This window comes from Hemitrygon akajei, chromosome 10, assembly GCF_048418815.1.
Source record: "Hemitrygon akajei chromosome 10, sHemAka1.3, whole genome shotgun sequence".
NCBI classification, from domain to species: domain Eukaryota; kingdom Metazoa; phylum Chordata; class Chondrichthyes; order Myliobatiformes; family Dasyatidae; genus Hemitrygon; species Hemitrygon akajei.
In genome coordinates, this window is record NC_133133.1 from 45,512,942 (window position 1) to 45,527,952 (window position 15,011).

Below are 15,011 nucleotides of genomic sequence, written 5' to 3' on the forward strand. Positions count from 1 at the left end.
CATAAATTATGTGTAATTACATCCTGAAAGCATTAGAAACAACTCACTATCCTGAGCACCAAAGGATTGAATACACTAGGAACACTGGTTACAGAAAAAGTCAAGGGCACATACCTAAAGAGTCAGATGAATGACTGTAAAAAATTACAAATAGAATGTTCGCAAATCTTGGAATGCCTCTGCATTCCATCAAGAAATAAAAAACTTCATGGAGAATATGATTCATTCTTAGCTAACCAAAGAAAGATGGTACTAGATTGGGCAAAAAATGTATTTTTATGAAGTTGTAAAAAGTGGCTGGGGGCCTGCAGATTGGAAGATTTTTCAGAAGCCGGTGAAAGATCACTAAAATGATGGATTTAAAGGGAGAAAGTACAATAAAAGGGACATTAAATCTATATTATTTCCAGCACCGAACCTTGTGGTACCCCACTGGTCACAGCCTGCCATTCCGAAAGGGACCCGTTAATCACTACTCTTTGTTTCCTGTCAGTCAGCCAATTTTCAATCTATGTCAGTACTCTGCCCCCAATACCATGTGCCCTAATTTTGCCCACTAATCTCCTATGTGAGACTTTATCAAAAGCTTTCTGGAAGTCCAGGTACACTACATCCACTGGCTCTCCCTTGTCCATTTGCCCACATAAGATAGAAAAATAAATGATCAATCTGAAGTTACTATATAATCAAGCATATTCTATTTATAAAAATATCTAACAATCTATTAAATGTACTTAAAACTCACCAGTATTTGTCTTTGCAGTGATACTGCAGTGGGATCAGCACAATCACTCAAATAGGCAAGCTTGCAGGCCACATGACGCACTGAAAAATAAAAGGTTCACAGACATATAGTTAGACATCATGCACTAAATACCTGCCTGATCTTTCAGTATTCTACTCCATTTTCAAGCTTCAAGAAAACTTCACTAATATTGCATTTATGCTGCAACTTAAGAGGTCTGTACCCCATATCATAGCATCAGGTATAACGGTCAAAAGCAATAAATTACACAATTATTTGAACTCCAATTTTAGATTAAAGAAAAATTATTTTAGGGTCAAAGCTCCAAGTCTGCATTTACCAAAATAACTGAAAATTCCAATGTACTTGAAATAAATAATTTGAGTGTAAAATTGCTCAGCAAAACTAGACCAAGTTATATATAAGCTATGATTCATACATTTGCACCAAAATCAGATTCACTGACATCAGGGAGCAGAATCTTTGGTGAGATAGAAGCATAGGAGGAGAAAAAGGGCAAAACATCTACACGAAAACTGAGCAGCAGAAATTTAGTTAGTAAATAAAAAGTGTCTGAGCAAGCATCAGGTCCAGCCCATGACTAAGTATTTCAATCAGCAGTGAATCACAAGTGGAATTCATGAGAGGGGTAGTTACCATTGCACATGGCTTAGCCACCTCATCCCACTTTGATCTTAAATTGCAGGAACAAGAAAATCTACTCAAAATGAGCAGTCTTCCTTCAGTACATTTTAAGATGGAAAATCAAATATCAATATCCAAAAATAGAGAAAATAGTGAATTGTAGATGAGTAAGCCTGATATTAGTAACCAGAAGCACTGAGGCTTACAACGAAGAAAATTGCAAAATTATTTGCATAAAAAGCAACTAGCACAAGTGAGAGCAGGCCAGCTAGTGATAGGTTGTACTAAACCAATAGTAAAAGAAAAATAAAGAGAAATAAATATATAGCAATGGAATCAAATACTCACGTTTTGTTCTCTGTTCATCATTAATTGAAGATTCCAGTCTTTTAGTTACTGCCCAGTTCCACAGATTAATAGCGTACTCTTCCACCTTTATTAAAAGAACAAAATATTTTATGACTGTTCTAAGAACTTGCATCTTGATTATTTACTATTCAAGTTCAAGTTTATTGTCATTCAACCGTACACATTATACCACCAAACAAAACATTCCTCCGGATCAAGGCGCACAACACAGTACATATAACTTACACACAACACATAAAGTAATACTATCACAAGTAAATTAACAAATATTAAGGTGCATTTATGACACAAGTTAAAAAGTGAACATTGTAACACTACTGGGGCTTCATACGCAATGAGACCTGGGTGATGGCAGGGAGTTCAGTAGTCTTACGGCCTGGGGCAAGAAGCTGTTTCCCATCCCAACAGTCCTTATATTAATATTATGGTACTGTCTGATGGTAGGGAGTTAAAAAGACAGTTGAGATTCAGTATTCACTCAGAAAATATAACTGATAATTACAATAAACCAGGTACTCTGATGTTCTGCAATATAATCAATATTATAATATTTATTTTCAAAGAATTTTGCAAAAAAAATCAGTACATGGACAAAATACATTAAATAGTAGAACACAGTTTTTTTGTTCGTTATGTGCCAAGTGTATGGCATAGGCAATTATGGTATTTCCGTGACCATGAATGCTCCTGGCAAATTTTTTTTTACAGAAGTAGTTTGCCATTCCCTTCTCCTGGGCAGCACTTTACAAGACTGGTGATCCCAACCATTATCAATACTCTTTGGAGATCACATAACCAGGACTTGTGATATACACTGGGCGCTCATACAATCATCCACCAACTGATCTCAGGGCTTCACATGACCCTGATCTAGGGGCTAAACAGGTGATACACATTGCCCAAGGGTGACCTGCAGGTTAGCAGAGGGAAGGAGAGCCTCACACCTCCTTTGGTAGAGACATACCTCCACCCCGCCACCCAACAGCATATTAACTGAAACCGTGCTGAGACAGGGGAGGGTCAAAGGAGGTTCATGAAAATAATTCCAGGATTGAATGGTCTGTCGTGTGAAAGGCGTTTGGTGGCACTGGACCTGCATTCACTGGAATTCAGAAGAATGAGGGGTGACCTCATTGAAACCTATCAAATGGTGAAAAGCCTTGATAGAGTGGATATGGAGAGGATGTTTCCTATGGTGGGAGAGACTAAGACCAGAGGACACAGCCTCAAAGTAAGGAACATTCTTTTAGAACAGAGAAGAGAGGAATTTCTTTAGCCAGAGAGTGGTGAATCTGTGGAATTATTTGCAAAAGGCAGCTATGGGGGCCAAGTCTATATGTATATTTAAGGCAGAATTTGATAGATTCTTGATTAGTAAGGGCATGAAAGGATTTGGGGGGAAGGCAGGGGACTGGGGATGAGGGGAAAAATGGATCAGCCATGATGAAATGCCAGAACAGTCTCAATGGGCCAATGGCCTAAATCTGCTCCTATACAGAAAACCTGCAGCACAATACAGGCCCTTTGGCCCACAATGCTGTGTCGAACATGTATTTATTTTAGAATCTTATGCTCTTTTGGTAACGGGCACTTTGGCTCACTACGTCACCTTTCTAAACTAAACCTATCTGCTTGCACATGGTTCCCCCATTCCCTGCCTGTTCATGCGTCCATCCATTGCCTCTGATAAGTTGCTATTGTAACACCACCCTGGCAGTGTGTTCCAAGCACCTACCACCTGTGTTAAAAAAAACTCTGTAAAATACTATTAAACTTCCCTTCTCTCACTTTATATCTATGCACTAAGATTATTTGATATTTCCACTCTGGGAAAAAGACTATCCGCCTTATTTATTCCTATCGTAATTTTACATAACTTTATAATTGCTCTCAGCCTCCAACACTCCAGACAAAATAATCAATGTTTGTTCAACTTTTTACAGCTTCTCTATACTTGCTCCAAAGACCCAACTTCCTTCCTGTACTGTGGCAACCAGAATTGTAAATATTCCAAATGTAACTGAATGAAAGTTTTATGTGGCTGCAACACGATTTGCCAATTTTTATACGTAATGTTGCAACAATAGGTAAGCATACCATACACACTGTTTACCATGCTAAACACAATGTTGTCACTTTGTGTTGGCTCATTTGGATTTAAACCCCAACATCACTCATTGTTCAACAACGCTCATAATAATCTTGCCATTTACTGATTATGTTCCTCTTACAAATGACTTCTCAAAATGCATTACCTCACACTTGTCTAAATTAAGCTACATCTTCCATTTTTCCTCCCAAATTTTCAAATGATCTATATCCTTGCCAACCATCCTTGCTATCCACAATTCCACAAATGTTCATGTCATCTGTAAATTTACTCATCAGACCACCTACATATTTACCCAAATAATTTATATTACAAACAGCAAAGTCCTTGCACTGATCCTTGTAGAACACTACTGTTCATGGGTCAAGAAAAAAAACCTCATTTACTACCTTTGTTTTATAGGATCTAGGAAATTCTGGATCCAATTTGCTAATGCACTATGGATCCAATGTAAATTAATCTGGACCAGCCTACCATGAGGGATCTTGTCAAATGATCTACTGAAGTCCAGATGGACAGCACCCACTGCCCTATCCTCATCAATCATCCTTCATCACTTCCTGGAAAAACTCAATCAAATTTGCAAGACAAGACCTCCCTTACACAAAGCCATGTTGACTATCACTCAGAAGTCTATACTTCTTCAAATGCAAGAAAATCTTGTCCCTAAGAATCTTCTCCCATAATTTCCCTACTAAAGGCAGGTTCACATGCCTATAATTTCCTAGTCTGTCCCCATTATTAAACAAAGGAATATTAGCTATTCTCTGGCCTCATGGCAGAATGCCCTTGGCTATTGAGGATACAAAGATCTCTGTCAAAGCCTGAGCAATCTCTTCCCTTGTTTCACTCAGTATCCTAGGGTAAATATCATCATGCCACCTTAACATTTTTCAATACGGCCAACACTTCATCCGTATAAATATCTAGAATACCAATATACTCCTCTCTTATCTCATCATCATTCATATTATTTTATTTCATTGATGAAGTCCGAACCCATTATATGTCCCATTCATAACATACAAATATTTCATATTATAAACAGCCTACAATTGGTCTGATCCGTTCCTTCCAAGTTTTATTTTCCCACTAGTATTAAATCAATTCCATAATCTTTAAAGGGCACTTATCTCATTTGTATAGACAGATGGTTTCCCTGTATCTAAAATGTAGTACTACTTACATAATGTCTAATTATAAATTAAGTAACTGGCACTTATTTCTCCAAGAACGGTCAGGATAAATGTTTGATCTAAATCATCTCTAAAAGAAAAACAAATGAAACTTCTGGGCAAAGGTATCAAGTGCTTTTACAAACCTGTGCATCCTTGATTTTGTTGTTTTCTACTTCATCCAAAACTGCAACTTTATCAAACAGTGTGTCAATCGCTTCCTCTATACTTCCAACTAACTGATTTCTCAAAAGCTCTTCAGCAAATCCTTTAAAAAAAATCAAAAGCTTTTTTTCAGTTATAATGTCCCTTTCCCCAAGACATGTCAGTATTTTCCAACCAACAATATATTTCTAAGATATATTTCTAAAATGACAGTGCTGTAAGCCCGCAAAATGACAATGTGATGAAGACCATTAATTTATTATGTGTGATACTGATTGAGGGATAGATATTTACCAGGATTCCCCTACATTTTTCCAAAATAGAGCTTTTGAATATTTTATGTCAACTTAAACCAGCCAGTGTGAATTAATTTTAAAATCTCATCCAAATGATGGCACCTTTAAAGTAAAATCCACTTCATACAGCATTATGATGTCAACTGTTTGTATTAAATTTTCAAGAAGTAGATTAAACCCTCAACTATCTAAAGAAGATCCTGTGGCAGAATACCTGGAAAGATCATAGAAAATAGAGGTATGTTGGTACTACTTCTTGCAGAAAGTGGCAAATCGTTTAACAGAATCATTCCCACAGTTCTAATCAAAGAGCCTGAAACCTGGGCCACTGTACCTCCCTCTGCAACTGGATCCTTGATGTCCTCAACGGAAGACCAGTCTATACAGATCGGAAATAATATTGTCACCTTATAATCAACTGTGGCACATCTCAAGGATGTGTGGTTAGTCCACTGCTCAACTCTGTCTTATACCCATGACTGTGTGGCTAGGCACAGCTCAAATGTCATCTATGAATTTACTGGAGACACAACTATTGTTGGCAGAATTTCAGATGGTGACGAAGTGGTGTACAGGAGTGAGATAAATCCACTGGTTGAGTGGTGTCACAACAACAACCTTGCAGTCAATGTCAATAAGTCCAAGTAACTGACTGTGCACTTCAGAAAGGATAAGATGAGAGAACACACACCAGTCTTCATTAAGGGATCAAAAACGGAAAGGGTGAACAACTTCAAGTTCTGGGGTGTCAACATCTCTGAGGATCTACCCCTGGGCCCAACATATCGATGCAATTACAAGGAAAGCATGACAGCAGCTATACTTCATTAGGAGTTTGAGGAGATTTGGTATATCCCCAGATACTCACAAATTTCTACAGATGTATTGTGGAGAGCATTCTAACTGGTTGCATCACTGTCTGATATGGGGGGAAGGGGGAAGCAATGCACAGGATCAAAATATGCTACAGAAAGTTGTAAACGCACTCAGCTTCATCATGAGCATTAGCCTCCCCAACATCCAGGACATGCCCTCTTGTCATTGCTACCATCAGAAGGTGGTACAGGAGCCTGAAGGCACATACTCAATGATTCAGGAATAGCTTCTTCCCCATCTGCAATCAGATTTGTGAATGGATATTCAACCTGAACACTACCTCACTACTTTTTACACTACTTATTTAATATAACTATTAATATACTTATTGTAATTTACAGTTTTTATTGTTATGCATTGTAATGTACTGCTGCCGCACAACAAATTTCATGACGTATGCCAGCGATATTAAACTTGATTCTGATTCTGATCTTTGGAATTCTCCATCCTAGAAAATCTATGTAAGTTAGATCACTAGATATTTAAAGAATATCCAGCTCTGTGACTCCAAGGGTGAAGGGGGAGAAGAGGCATGCTGTAGTGATAGGGGATCCGTTAGGGAAACAGACAGGAGGTTCTGTGGGCGAGAACGAGATTCCTGGATGGTATGTTGTAGGACGAGTGATGGGGTTCTGCATAGGGAGTTAGGTGCTAAGTTAGAGGGCAAGATCTCAGGATTAGTACCCATGCCACATACTAGTGAGGCCAGAAATAGGAAAATTATATAATATAACACATGGCTAAGGAAATGGTGTAGGAGGGAAGGCATAAGATTTTTCGAGCATTGGGCTCTCTTCCAGGGAAGGCAAGACCTGTAAAGAAGGGATGGTTTGCACCTCAAATGGAGGGGGCCTAATATCCTTGCAAGGAAGGTTTGTTAATGCTGCACGGGGTAGGGTTTAAACTAGAGTCGCAGGGAGATGGGAATGAGAGTGCCAGAAGTTAATAAAGAGGTTGTGGAGGCAGATGTTGGTAAAAACACAGATAAAGTCAGGAATCAAAAGGTTCAGCATTGTGCAACTAGTGCCCTGAGCTGCATATATTTCAATGCAAGAAATATCGTAGGAAAGGCGGATGAACTCAGGGTATGGATCAGCACCTGGAACTATGACGCTGTAGCTATTAGTGAGACTTGGTTGCAGGACGGGCAGGACTGGCAACTCAATATTCCAGGGTTTTAGACATGACATAGCGGGAGGGATTAAAGGAGGAGAGGTGGCATAACTAGTCAGAGAAACTGTCATGGTAGTGTTCCGTCAGGACAGATTAGAGAACACAATTAGTGAGGCTTTATGGGTGGACCTGAGAAATAAGAAAGGCATGACCACATTAATGTGGCTATATTACAGACCACCAAACAGTCCTAGGGATTTACAGGAACAAATCTGTAAAGAGATCGCAGACTTGCAAGAAAGATAACTTTGCTGTAGTAGGGTGATTTTAATTTTCCATATAATGACCAGGAATCCCATACTGTAAAAAAGAACTAGATGGGATAGAGTTTGTCAAATGAGGTGCTTATGGAGCACAAGAAATGCAAGAGAACACTTAAGAAAGAAATCAGGAAGGCTAAAAGAAGGGATGAAGCCACTCTAGCAGACAAGGTGAAGGAGAATCCAAAGGGATTCTTCAGATATGTTAAGAGCAAAAATATTACAAATGTATGCAGGAAAGTTTCCTTCATCAGTACATAGAAGTCCCAATGACAGAGCATGTGAGACTGGATCTGCTATTAGGGAATGAGACAGGGCAGGTGACAGAAGTTTGTGTAAGGGAACACTTTACATCCAGTGATCACAAAGCCATTAGTTTCAAAGCAAATATGCAAAATGATAGGCCTGGGTCACGGGTTGAGATTCTAAGTTGGAGACAAGTCAATTTTGATGGTATCAGAAATGATCTGGAAAGCGTGGATTAGGACAGGTTATTTTCTGGGAAAGGTGTACTTGGAAAGTGGGAGGCCAAAAACGAAATTTGGAGAATACAAGGCTTGTTTGTGCCTGACAGAATAAAAGGTAAAGATAACAAGTGTAGAGAACCCTGGTTTTCAAAAAGATAATGAGGACCTGATTAAAAGGAAAAAAAAGGAGGTGCAGAGCAGGTATCGGCAGATAGAAACAAACAAGGTGCTTATGGAGTACAAGAAATCAGGAAAGCTAAAAGAAGGCATGAAATTGCTCTAGCAGACAAGATGAAGGAGAATCCAAAGGGATTCTTCAGATATGTTAAGAGCAAAAGTATCGCAAAGGACAAAATTGGTCCTCTGGAAGACAGAATGGTAATCCATTTATGCAACCAAAACAGATGGTAGAGATCTGAAATACATTCTTTGAATGTATTCTCTCAGGAAATGGATACAGAGCCTATAGAAGTGAAGCAAAGTGGCATCAACTTCACGTACCCTGTACAGATTACAGAGGAGGAGGTGGTTGCCACCCTGAGGCAAATCAGGGTGGATAAATCCCCAGGGCCTGACAAAGGTATTCCCTCGGACTCTATAGGAGGCAAGTGCAGAAATTGCCAGGGCCCTTGCAGATAGAGTATTTTAAAAATCCTTTGCGACAGGAGAGGTTGTAAAATTGAATTGGGTTTGTGGGTCTGGCGAGATAAGACAGAAAACACCAACTGTGAATAAGTACATTAATCATTTATTTATAAACAGCAAAAATTCAACCAAATATTCATGTTCCCCAAGTTACAGAAAATACAAAGCTGAATATTCAACAAATATACTTAGTTGAAGGCATGTGCAGAGCATACCTTCCCAATCATTATCTGCACTCTTTGCCTTAAACAAAGGAACAGAAAGCAAGCCTCTTCTATGTGCTATTTTATATGTGAGATATTTGAAACAGGGTCCAGGACCAAAAGGAAAAGCAGCTGCAGATCCTAAACCAACAAATCACAACGGAAGCAACTTTCGACAATCAGAATAATCCATAACCCCCACAGGGCAGAGGTACCAGAGGATTGGAGGATACCCAATGTTGCTCTGTTGTTTTAAAAAGGCTCTAAACAGAAACCAGGAAATTATTGTCCGGTGAGTCTGACATCAGTTGTGGGAAAGTTATTGGAAGATATTGTAAGGGACCAGATACACAAGTATTTGGATCGACATGGACTGATTAAGGATAGTCAGAATGGCTTTGTGTATGGTCTAATCAATCTTATTGCTTTTCAAGGAAGTTATCACGAAAGTGGATGAAGGTAAAGCAGTGGTTGTTGTCAACATGGGCATTTTGACAAGGTCCCACAAGGGAAACTAGTCAAGAAGGTTCAGTCACTTGGCATTCAGGATGAGGTAGTAAATTGGATTAGATATTGGTTTCATGGGAGAAGACAGAGAGTGGTAGTAGATGGTTGCCTCTCTGGAGGCCTGTGAGTATTAGTGTCATGCAGTAATTGGTGCTGCGTCCATTGTTTGTAGGACTTGTACAGTGAATGGTAGGGCACTGAGGAGTGTGGTTGAACAGAGGGAACTGGGAACACAGATAGATAGATAGATAGATACTTTATTCATCCCCATGGGGAAATTCAACTTTTTTCCAATGTCCCATACACTTGTTGTAGCAAAACTAATTACATACAATACTTAACTCAGTAAAAAATATGATATGCATCTAAATCACTATCTCAAAAAGCATTAATAATAGCTTTTATTAGATCCATAATCCATTATTGTCAGAGGTAAAAAGGGTCGAAAAGAAAGCTACTGGCACATTGGCCTTCATAAATTGAAGTATGGAGTACAAGAGTTGGGATGTTATGATGAAGCTGTGTAAGACACTGGCACGACCTAACTTGGGAGTATTATGTGCAATTCTGGTCAACTAAGAAAAGGAAAGGTATCAATAAGGTTGAAGGAGCACAGAAAAAATTACAAGGAGGTTGCCAGGACTTGAGGATATGAGCTAGGGAAAGGTTGAATAGGTTAGGACTTTATTCCCTGGAGCGTAGGAGAATGAGGGGAGATTTGATAGAGTGAAATTGTGAAGGGTATAGATAGGATAAATGCAAGCAGCCTTTTACTGCTGAGGTTGGGTGAGACTAGAACTAGAAGTCATAAGTTAAGGGGGAAAGGGGAAATACTTAAGGGGTACTTGTTCACTCAGTGGCTGTGTGAAAGTGTGAAATGAGCTACCAGCAGCAATAGTGGATACAGGCTCTATTGCAATATTTAAGAGAAATTTGAACAGGTACATGGATGGAAGGGATATGGAAGGCTATGGTCTGAGTGTAATTTGATAGGATTAGAAAGATTAGTAGTTTAGCATGGACTAGATGGGCCAAAGCACCTATTTCTGTGCTGTAGTGTTCTATGATTTTAGTGCATAAATTCTGCTCATGTTTTATGGTCACTAATCTTCTCAGAAATTATTTAATGGTGTAATAGTTTTATTTCATTATGTAGCAGAATTCACCATTCCTTATAATGCAGCATATCCTTTTACTTTCTATGACTAAAACCACATTAGATTCACTATTATCTTTATAGACATTATCTAATCCATGCATTGCCCTCTGTATTCTCTGCTCTTATTTACTGTATACATAATCTTCCTCAGAAAAGAATTGATCCAAGAATTTAATTTCAGTATACACAAGTTTTTCCATAAATTCAAAGCATTTTCAATGTGCAACGCTGAAGCACTAACATCATTGTGGTATCAAACCTTTATTAATAGAGCTTCCATTAGGCTCAACTATGCCCTTGCCAGCGTTTAAAAACTCTAAGAACAACACCAAAAACATGTCCAAGAGTGTTTTAATAAAGCTGCTTTATATGGAACAGAGTATTTATTCCTCTAGATATTCTAAAGTATACACAATGTTCTAGAAACAGGTGGAACATGCTGATTACTTAGTTTTAAAAGTTTGCTGAGTCAGCGATGGAGAAGTCAAATCTAAATCTGTTACATAACCTGAACTGGAAATCTTTCCACCAATACAGATTTAACATGACACAGCTTTCCACAGCTTTTAACACAGTTCATTATAACCATTTATTTTGTAACTTCACATCCATGAAAAGCAACTTTCATTTACAGAAGGCAACACGAGTGAATCTGCAGATGCTGGAAATAAATAAAAACACAAAATGCTGGCAGAACTCAGCAGGCCAGACAGCATCTATGGGAGGAGGTAGTGACGCTGTCTGGCCTGCTGAGTTCTGCCAGCATTTTGTGTTTTCATTTACATAACACTTTTAATACAAGATTACCAAGACGTTGCACAGAAATATATTGTATTCCAGTTAATTGGGCCATCAGTTAATTGGGCAGCCACTTATTTGGGACAACTCTTAAAGTACACTTAAAGGGCTGCCAGCAATGGTGATGGAGGCGGATACGATAGGGTCTTTTAAGAGACCCTATGCTGGATAGGTACATGGAGCTTAGAAAAATAGAAGGCTATAGGTAACCCTAGGAAATTTCTAAGGTAAGGACATGTTCAGCACAGCTTTGTGGGCAGAAGGGCCTGTACTGTGCCGTAGGTTTTCTATGTTTCTAACAAAAACTAATTGAGAAAATAGCCAGAATTCCCTTTGTTTAGTTGGGACACTTCACCAATTAATTGGTTCAAAAGACCATTGCCAAACAGTTTCGAACTAATAAACTCTTCTCAGGCTTCAAGCCAGGTACAGGTATTAATTATAACCGATGTTTCAATGACAAACTCTGCCATCTTCTTCAGGGATGAAGCCTGGGCATTCTAGTCCAGTGGTATTTAAAATCAGGCATCATCCCTGAAGAAGACGGCAGAGTTTGCTATCAAAAGATCGGTTATAATCTATAACTATACCCAGATTGAAGCCTAAGAAGAGCTTATTTGTCATATATGCCTGGAAAACACTAGATCAAGTTTCTAACTAGCATCAGCTGCGTACATTTATGTGACCATTAGACTCTATACTGCGCTTAGGGTGAACAGTTTTTAAATAGCATCAGGTGTGTGTGTCTGTGTTCAAAAAGCAGTGATTTTTGTCACTGACAGTTGAAGATAAATAAGCAGTAAGTCAATTCAGAATGGTTTTGCTCACTCATTCAGGCTTGTAGATGCCAGAAACAGCTGTTAGACATTACAGAGTGAACAGCTCTTAAGTATCGTCAGTTGCATGTGCTTGTGTAATGTCATCCATTTGGGCCAATGGGTGCCAATTCAAAAAGCAGTAATTTTTGACCATTTTCATTTTATTTTGACCATGCAGGAAGGCAATCCATTATCTGCACTAAGTATCTCCACTGATTTTGATCACTTACATTCAAAGCAGATAGAAATTCTTCCGTCAATAACTATTAGGAACTATTACAATTCTATAATATTGTAATAGCATTAGTAGTGTTCTAATTTGTTGCAAATTTCATTCAAATGCATAATTTGTTACTCAGTTAAATGGTAGTTTGTCTTTTTATGCCTTTCAACTGTTTCCATGAAACTTCAGCTAACTGGGGCAGCCTTTTAATTGGGCCAAAATATACTGGTCCCAACGTGTCCCAATTAATTGGAATCTACTGTATTTATCAAACAATATTTGGCATCATCCATACATGAAAAAGTGACCAAAACCTTGGGTTCATTTATTCAGGGAGTCAAAGGAACCCAGATTGGAAAACACAGATCTTGTAGAATTGGTGAAAGTTATGAGCAAGGGGAATGGTAATGGAATTTGCAAATAAAAATGAAAATTAAGAATGAGGCATTATGGACTAGAAGCCATTGTGATCAGCAAGCACAAAGGCAGTTAATGAATAGGATTTTATTAAGAAACAGGCAGCAAGGTTTTGGATATACTCTACTGTACGAGGTACAAGATGGGAAGATGGCCAGAGGATCTTTATAACAGTCAAATCTTGAGGTATCAAAGGCAATGATAACCATGAATGATAACAGCACATCAAGAAAAACTGTAATACATTGCTAGCAACTAAACAATCTGAAACATGTCAGCCAAATGCATGCCCCCTGTAAAACAAAACACTAAAATAATGCTTATTTTACAAACTCAGTCACAAACCATTTCTAGAATTTAAATAAAACAGTGAACCCATTGATTAATTTAGAGCATTTGAAAGAACTATTGTCTGTTCCAACACAAAATCATTACATTCGGGTGCTATTCATGCATTATTCAGATAGAAGAAAATAAAAGGATGTCTGCAAAAATATATACTTTAAATAGTTTACCTTTTATCTCTGTGAAGATCAAGTTTATATCCATTTTGTTCTAAAATGAAAATATCCATTGTTAAGTAATGCACCATTACATAGCTGTAAAATAATATTAGGCAATTCAATAAAATACAAGATCTTTAAAATTCAACAATAACGCATTCTTCCACATTTCAAATTTTGGTAACTTCATCATTCAGTCAGCTCTTTTTAATCTTTCAATGAAATCAAAAATTGTAGGCTGCAAAAAAAAAATTGCTGGAGGAAGTCAGTGAGTAAAGCATCCATGGAGATAACATTTCAGATTGAGATCCTGTTCCACATTACATTTGTAGTCTCTAATGTCCCCATAAATTGGGATACCCTATGATTCACAGGATGTTGCTGAGGCTACACCTGGAGTATTGCATTCAATTTTCATCATCCAGCTCTAGGAAAGATGTCATTAAGCTCTAAAGACACAGAGTAGATTTCAAAGTTCAAAGCACATTTATTATCAATGTATGTATACATTATACAAACTTGAGATTTGTCTCCTTATAGAAAACAAAGAAACCCAAAAGAACCCATTTATAAAAAGACCATCAAACACTCAATGTGCAGAGGGAAAAAAATCATGCAAACAATAAAAAAAAAGCAAATAGCATTCAGAACAAAAGTAAGTCCATAGGCACAGAGCCCAGAGCAGCCAACAGCCTCAGTTCAACACAGAGCTGAGTAAACGTCACAGAGCAGCAAACAGAAGTGGCCTGATCCTTGCCTCTTGTCCCAACACCCTGCCTTTTCAAACATCCAGCTTTTAAATCATTAAAACATCAGATCATTCCTTGCACTGAACTCGGGCCCAGCCGCATCGATATGCTCTGGGCCTGGAACTTGCCCCTACATTTCAGCCCATACCCAACCTTTACCTGATGCTTAGATCAATCAAACCTCGCTCTCAGTTTAGGTGGACAGGCCTCGAATCTGCCTCTTCTCTGTTCCACTCTATTGTCCCCGACTTGGCTTTGAACATTGACTCAGCATCACCTTTCCATTGTTCAGGATGATTGTTTACCATAAACTTTACAAGAAAAAGTGTCATTAATAAAGTACTTAGTTGTATTCCTTGTTTTGTTTGCCACCAGTAAGTAGTTGCTGGGCTTCACGAGCGCCATCTTAAACCTGATGTTGCTGAAACTCAAGGGACTGTGTTATTGAGAGAGATTCAGCTGGTTGGGACTATTTTCCTTTGGATCATAAGAGAAGGAGGAACGATCAGAGAAGTCTGTAAGATTATGAGGGGCATAGATAGGGTGAATGCACTGTCTTTTTCCCAGAGTTATGGAATCAAAAACTCAGGCTCAGGTTTAACATGAGTGTGGAGAACCTGAAGAGCAACCTTTCACTCAGAAAGTGATCAATATATGGAAAGAGCACCAGAAAAAGAGTTTGGGGCAGGTACATTAGCAACACTAAAT

General features: G+C 38.4%; 1 protein-coding gene across 1 annotated transcript in view; it reads right to left on the minus strand.

Annotated features, from left to right (window-relative positions):
- The window catches only part of tex11 (testis expressed 11), a 127,623-nt gene extending 112,915 nt beyond the window's left edge, over positions 1-14,708 (minus strand). Inside the window, exons 1-4 of the mRNA XM_073057561.1 lie at positions 14,609-14,708; positions 5,191-5,312; positions 1,739-1,823; positions 746-825 (exon numbers count right to left, since the gene is read on the minus strand). Of these exons, the coding sequence (XP_072913662.1) occupies positions 746-825; positions 1,739-1,823; positions 5,191-5,312; positions 14,609-14,708 (387 nt within the window). The remainder of the gene's footprint in view (positions 1-745; positions 826-1,738; positions 1,824-5,190; positions 5,313-14,608) is intronic.
- Between the last annotated feature and the right edge of the window lie 303 nt (positions 14,709-15,011).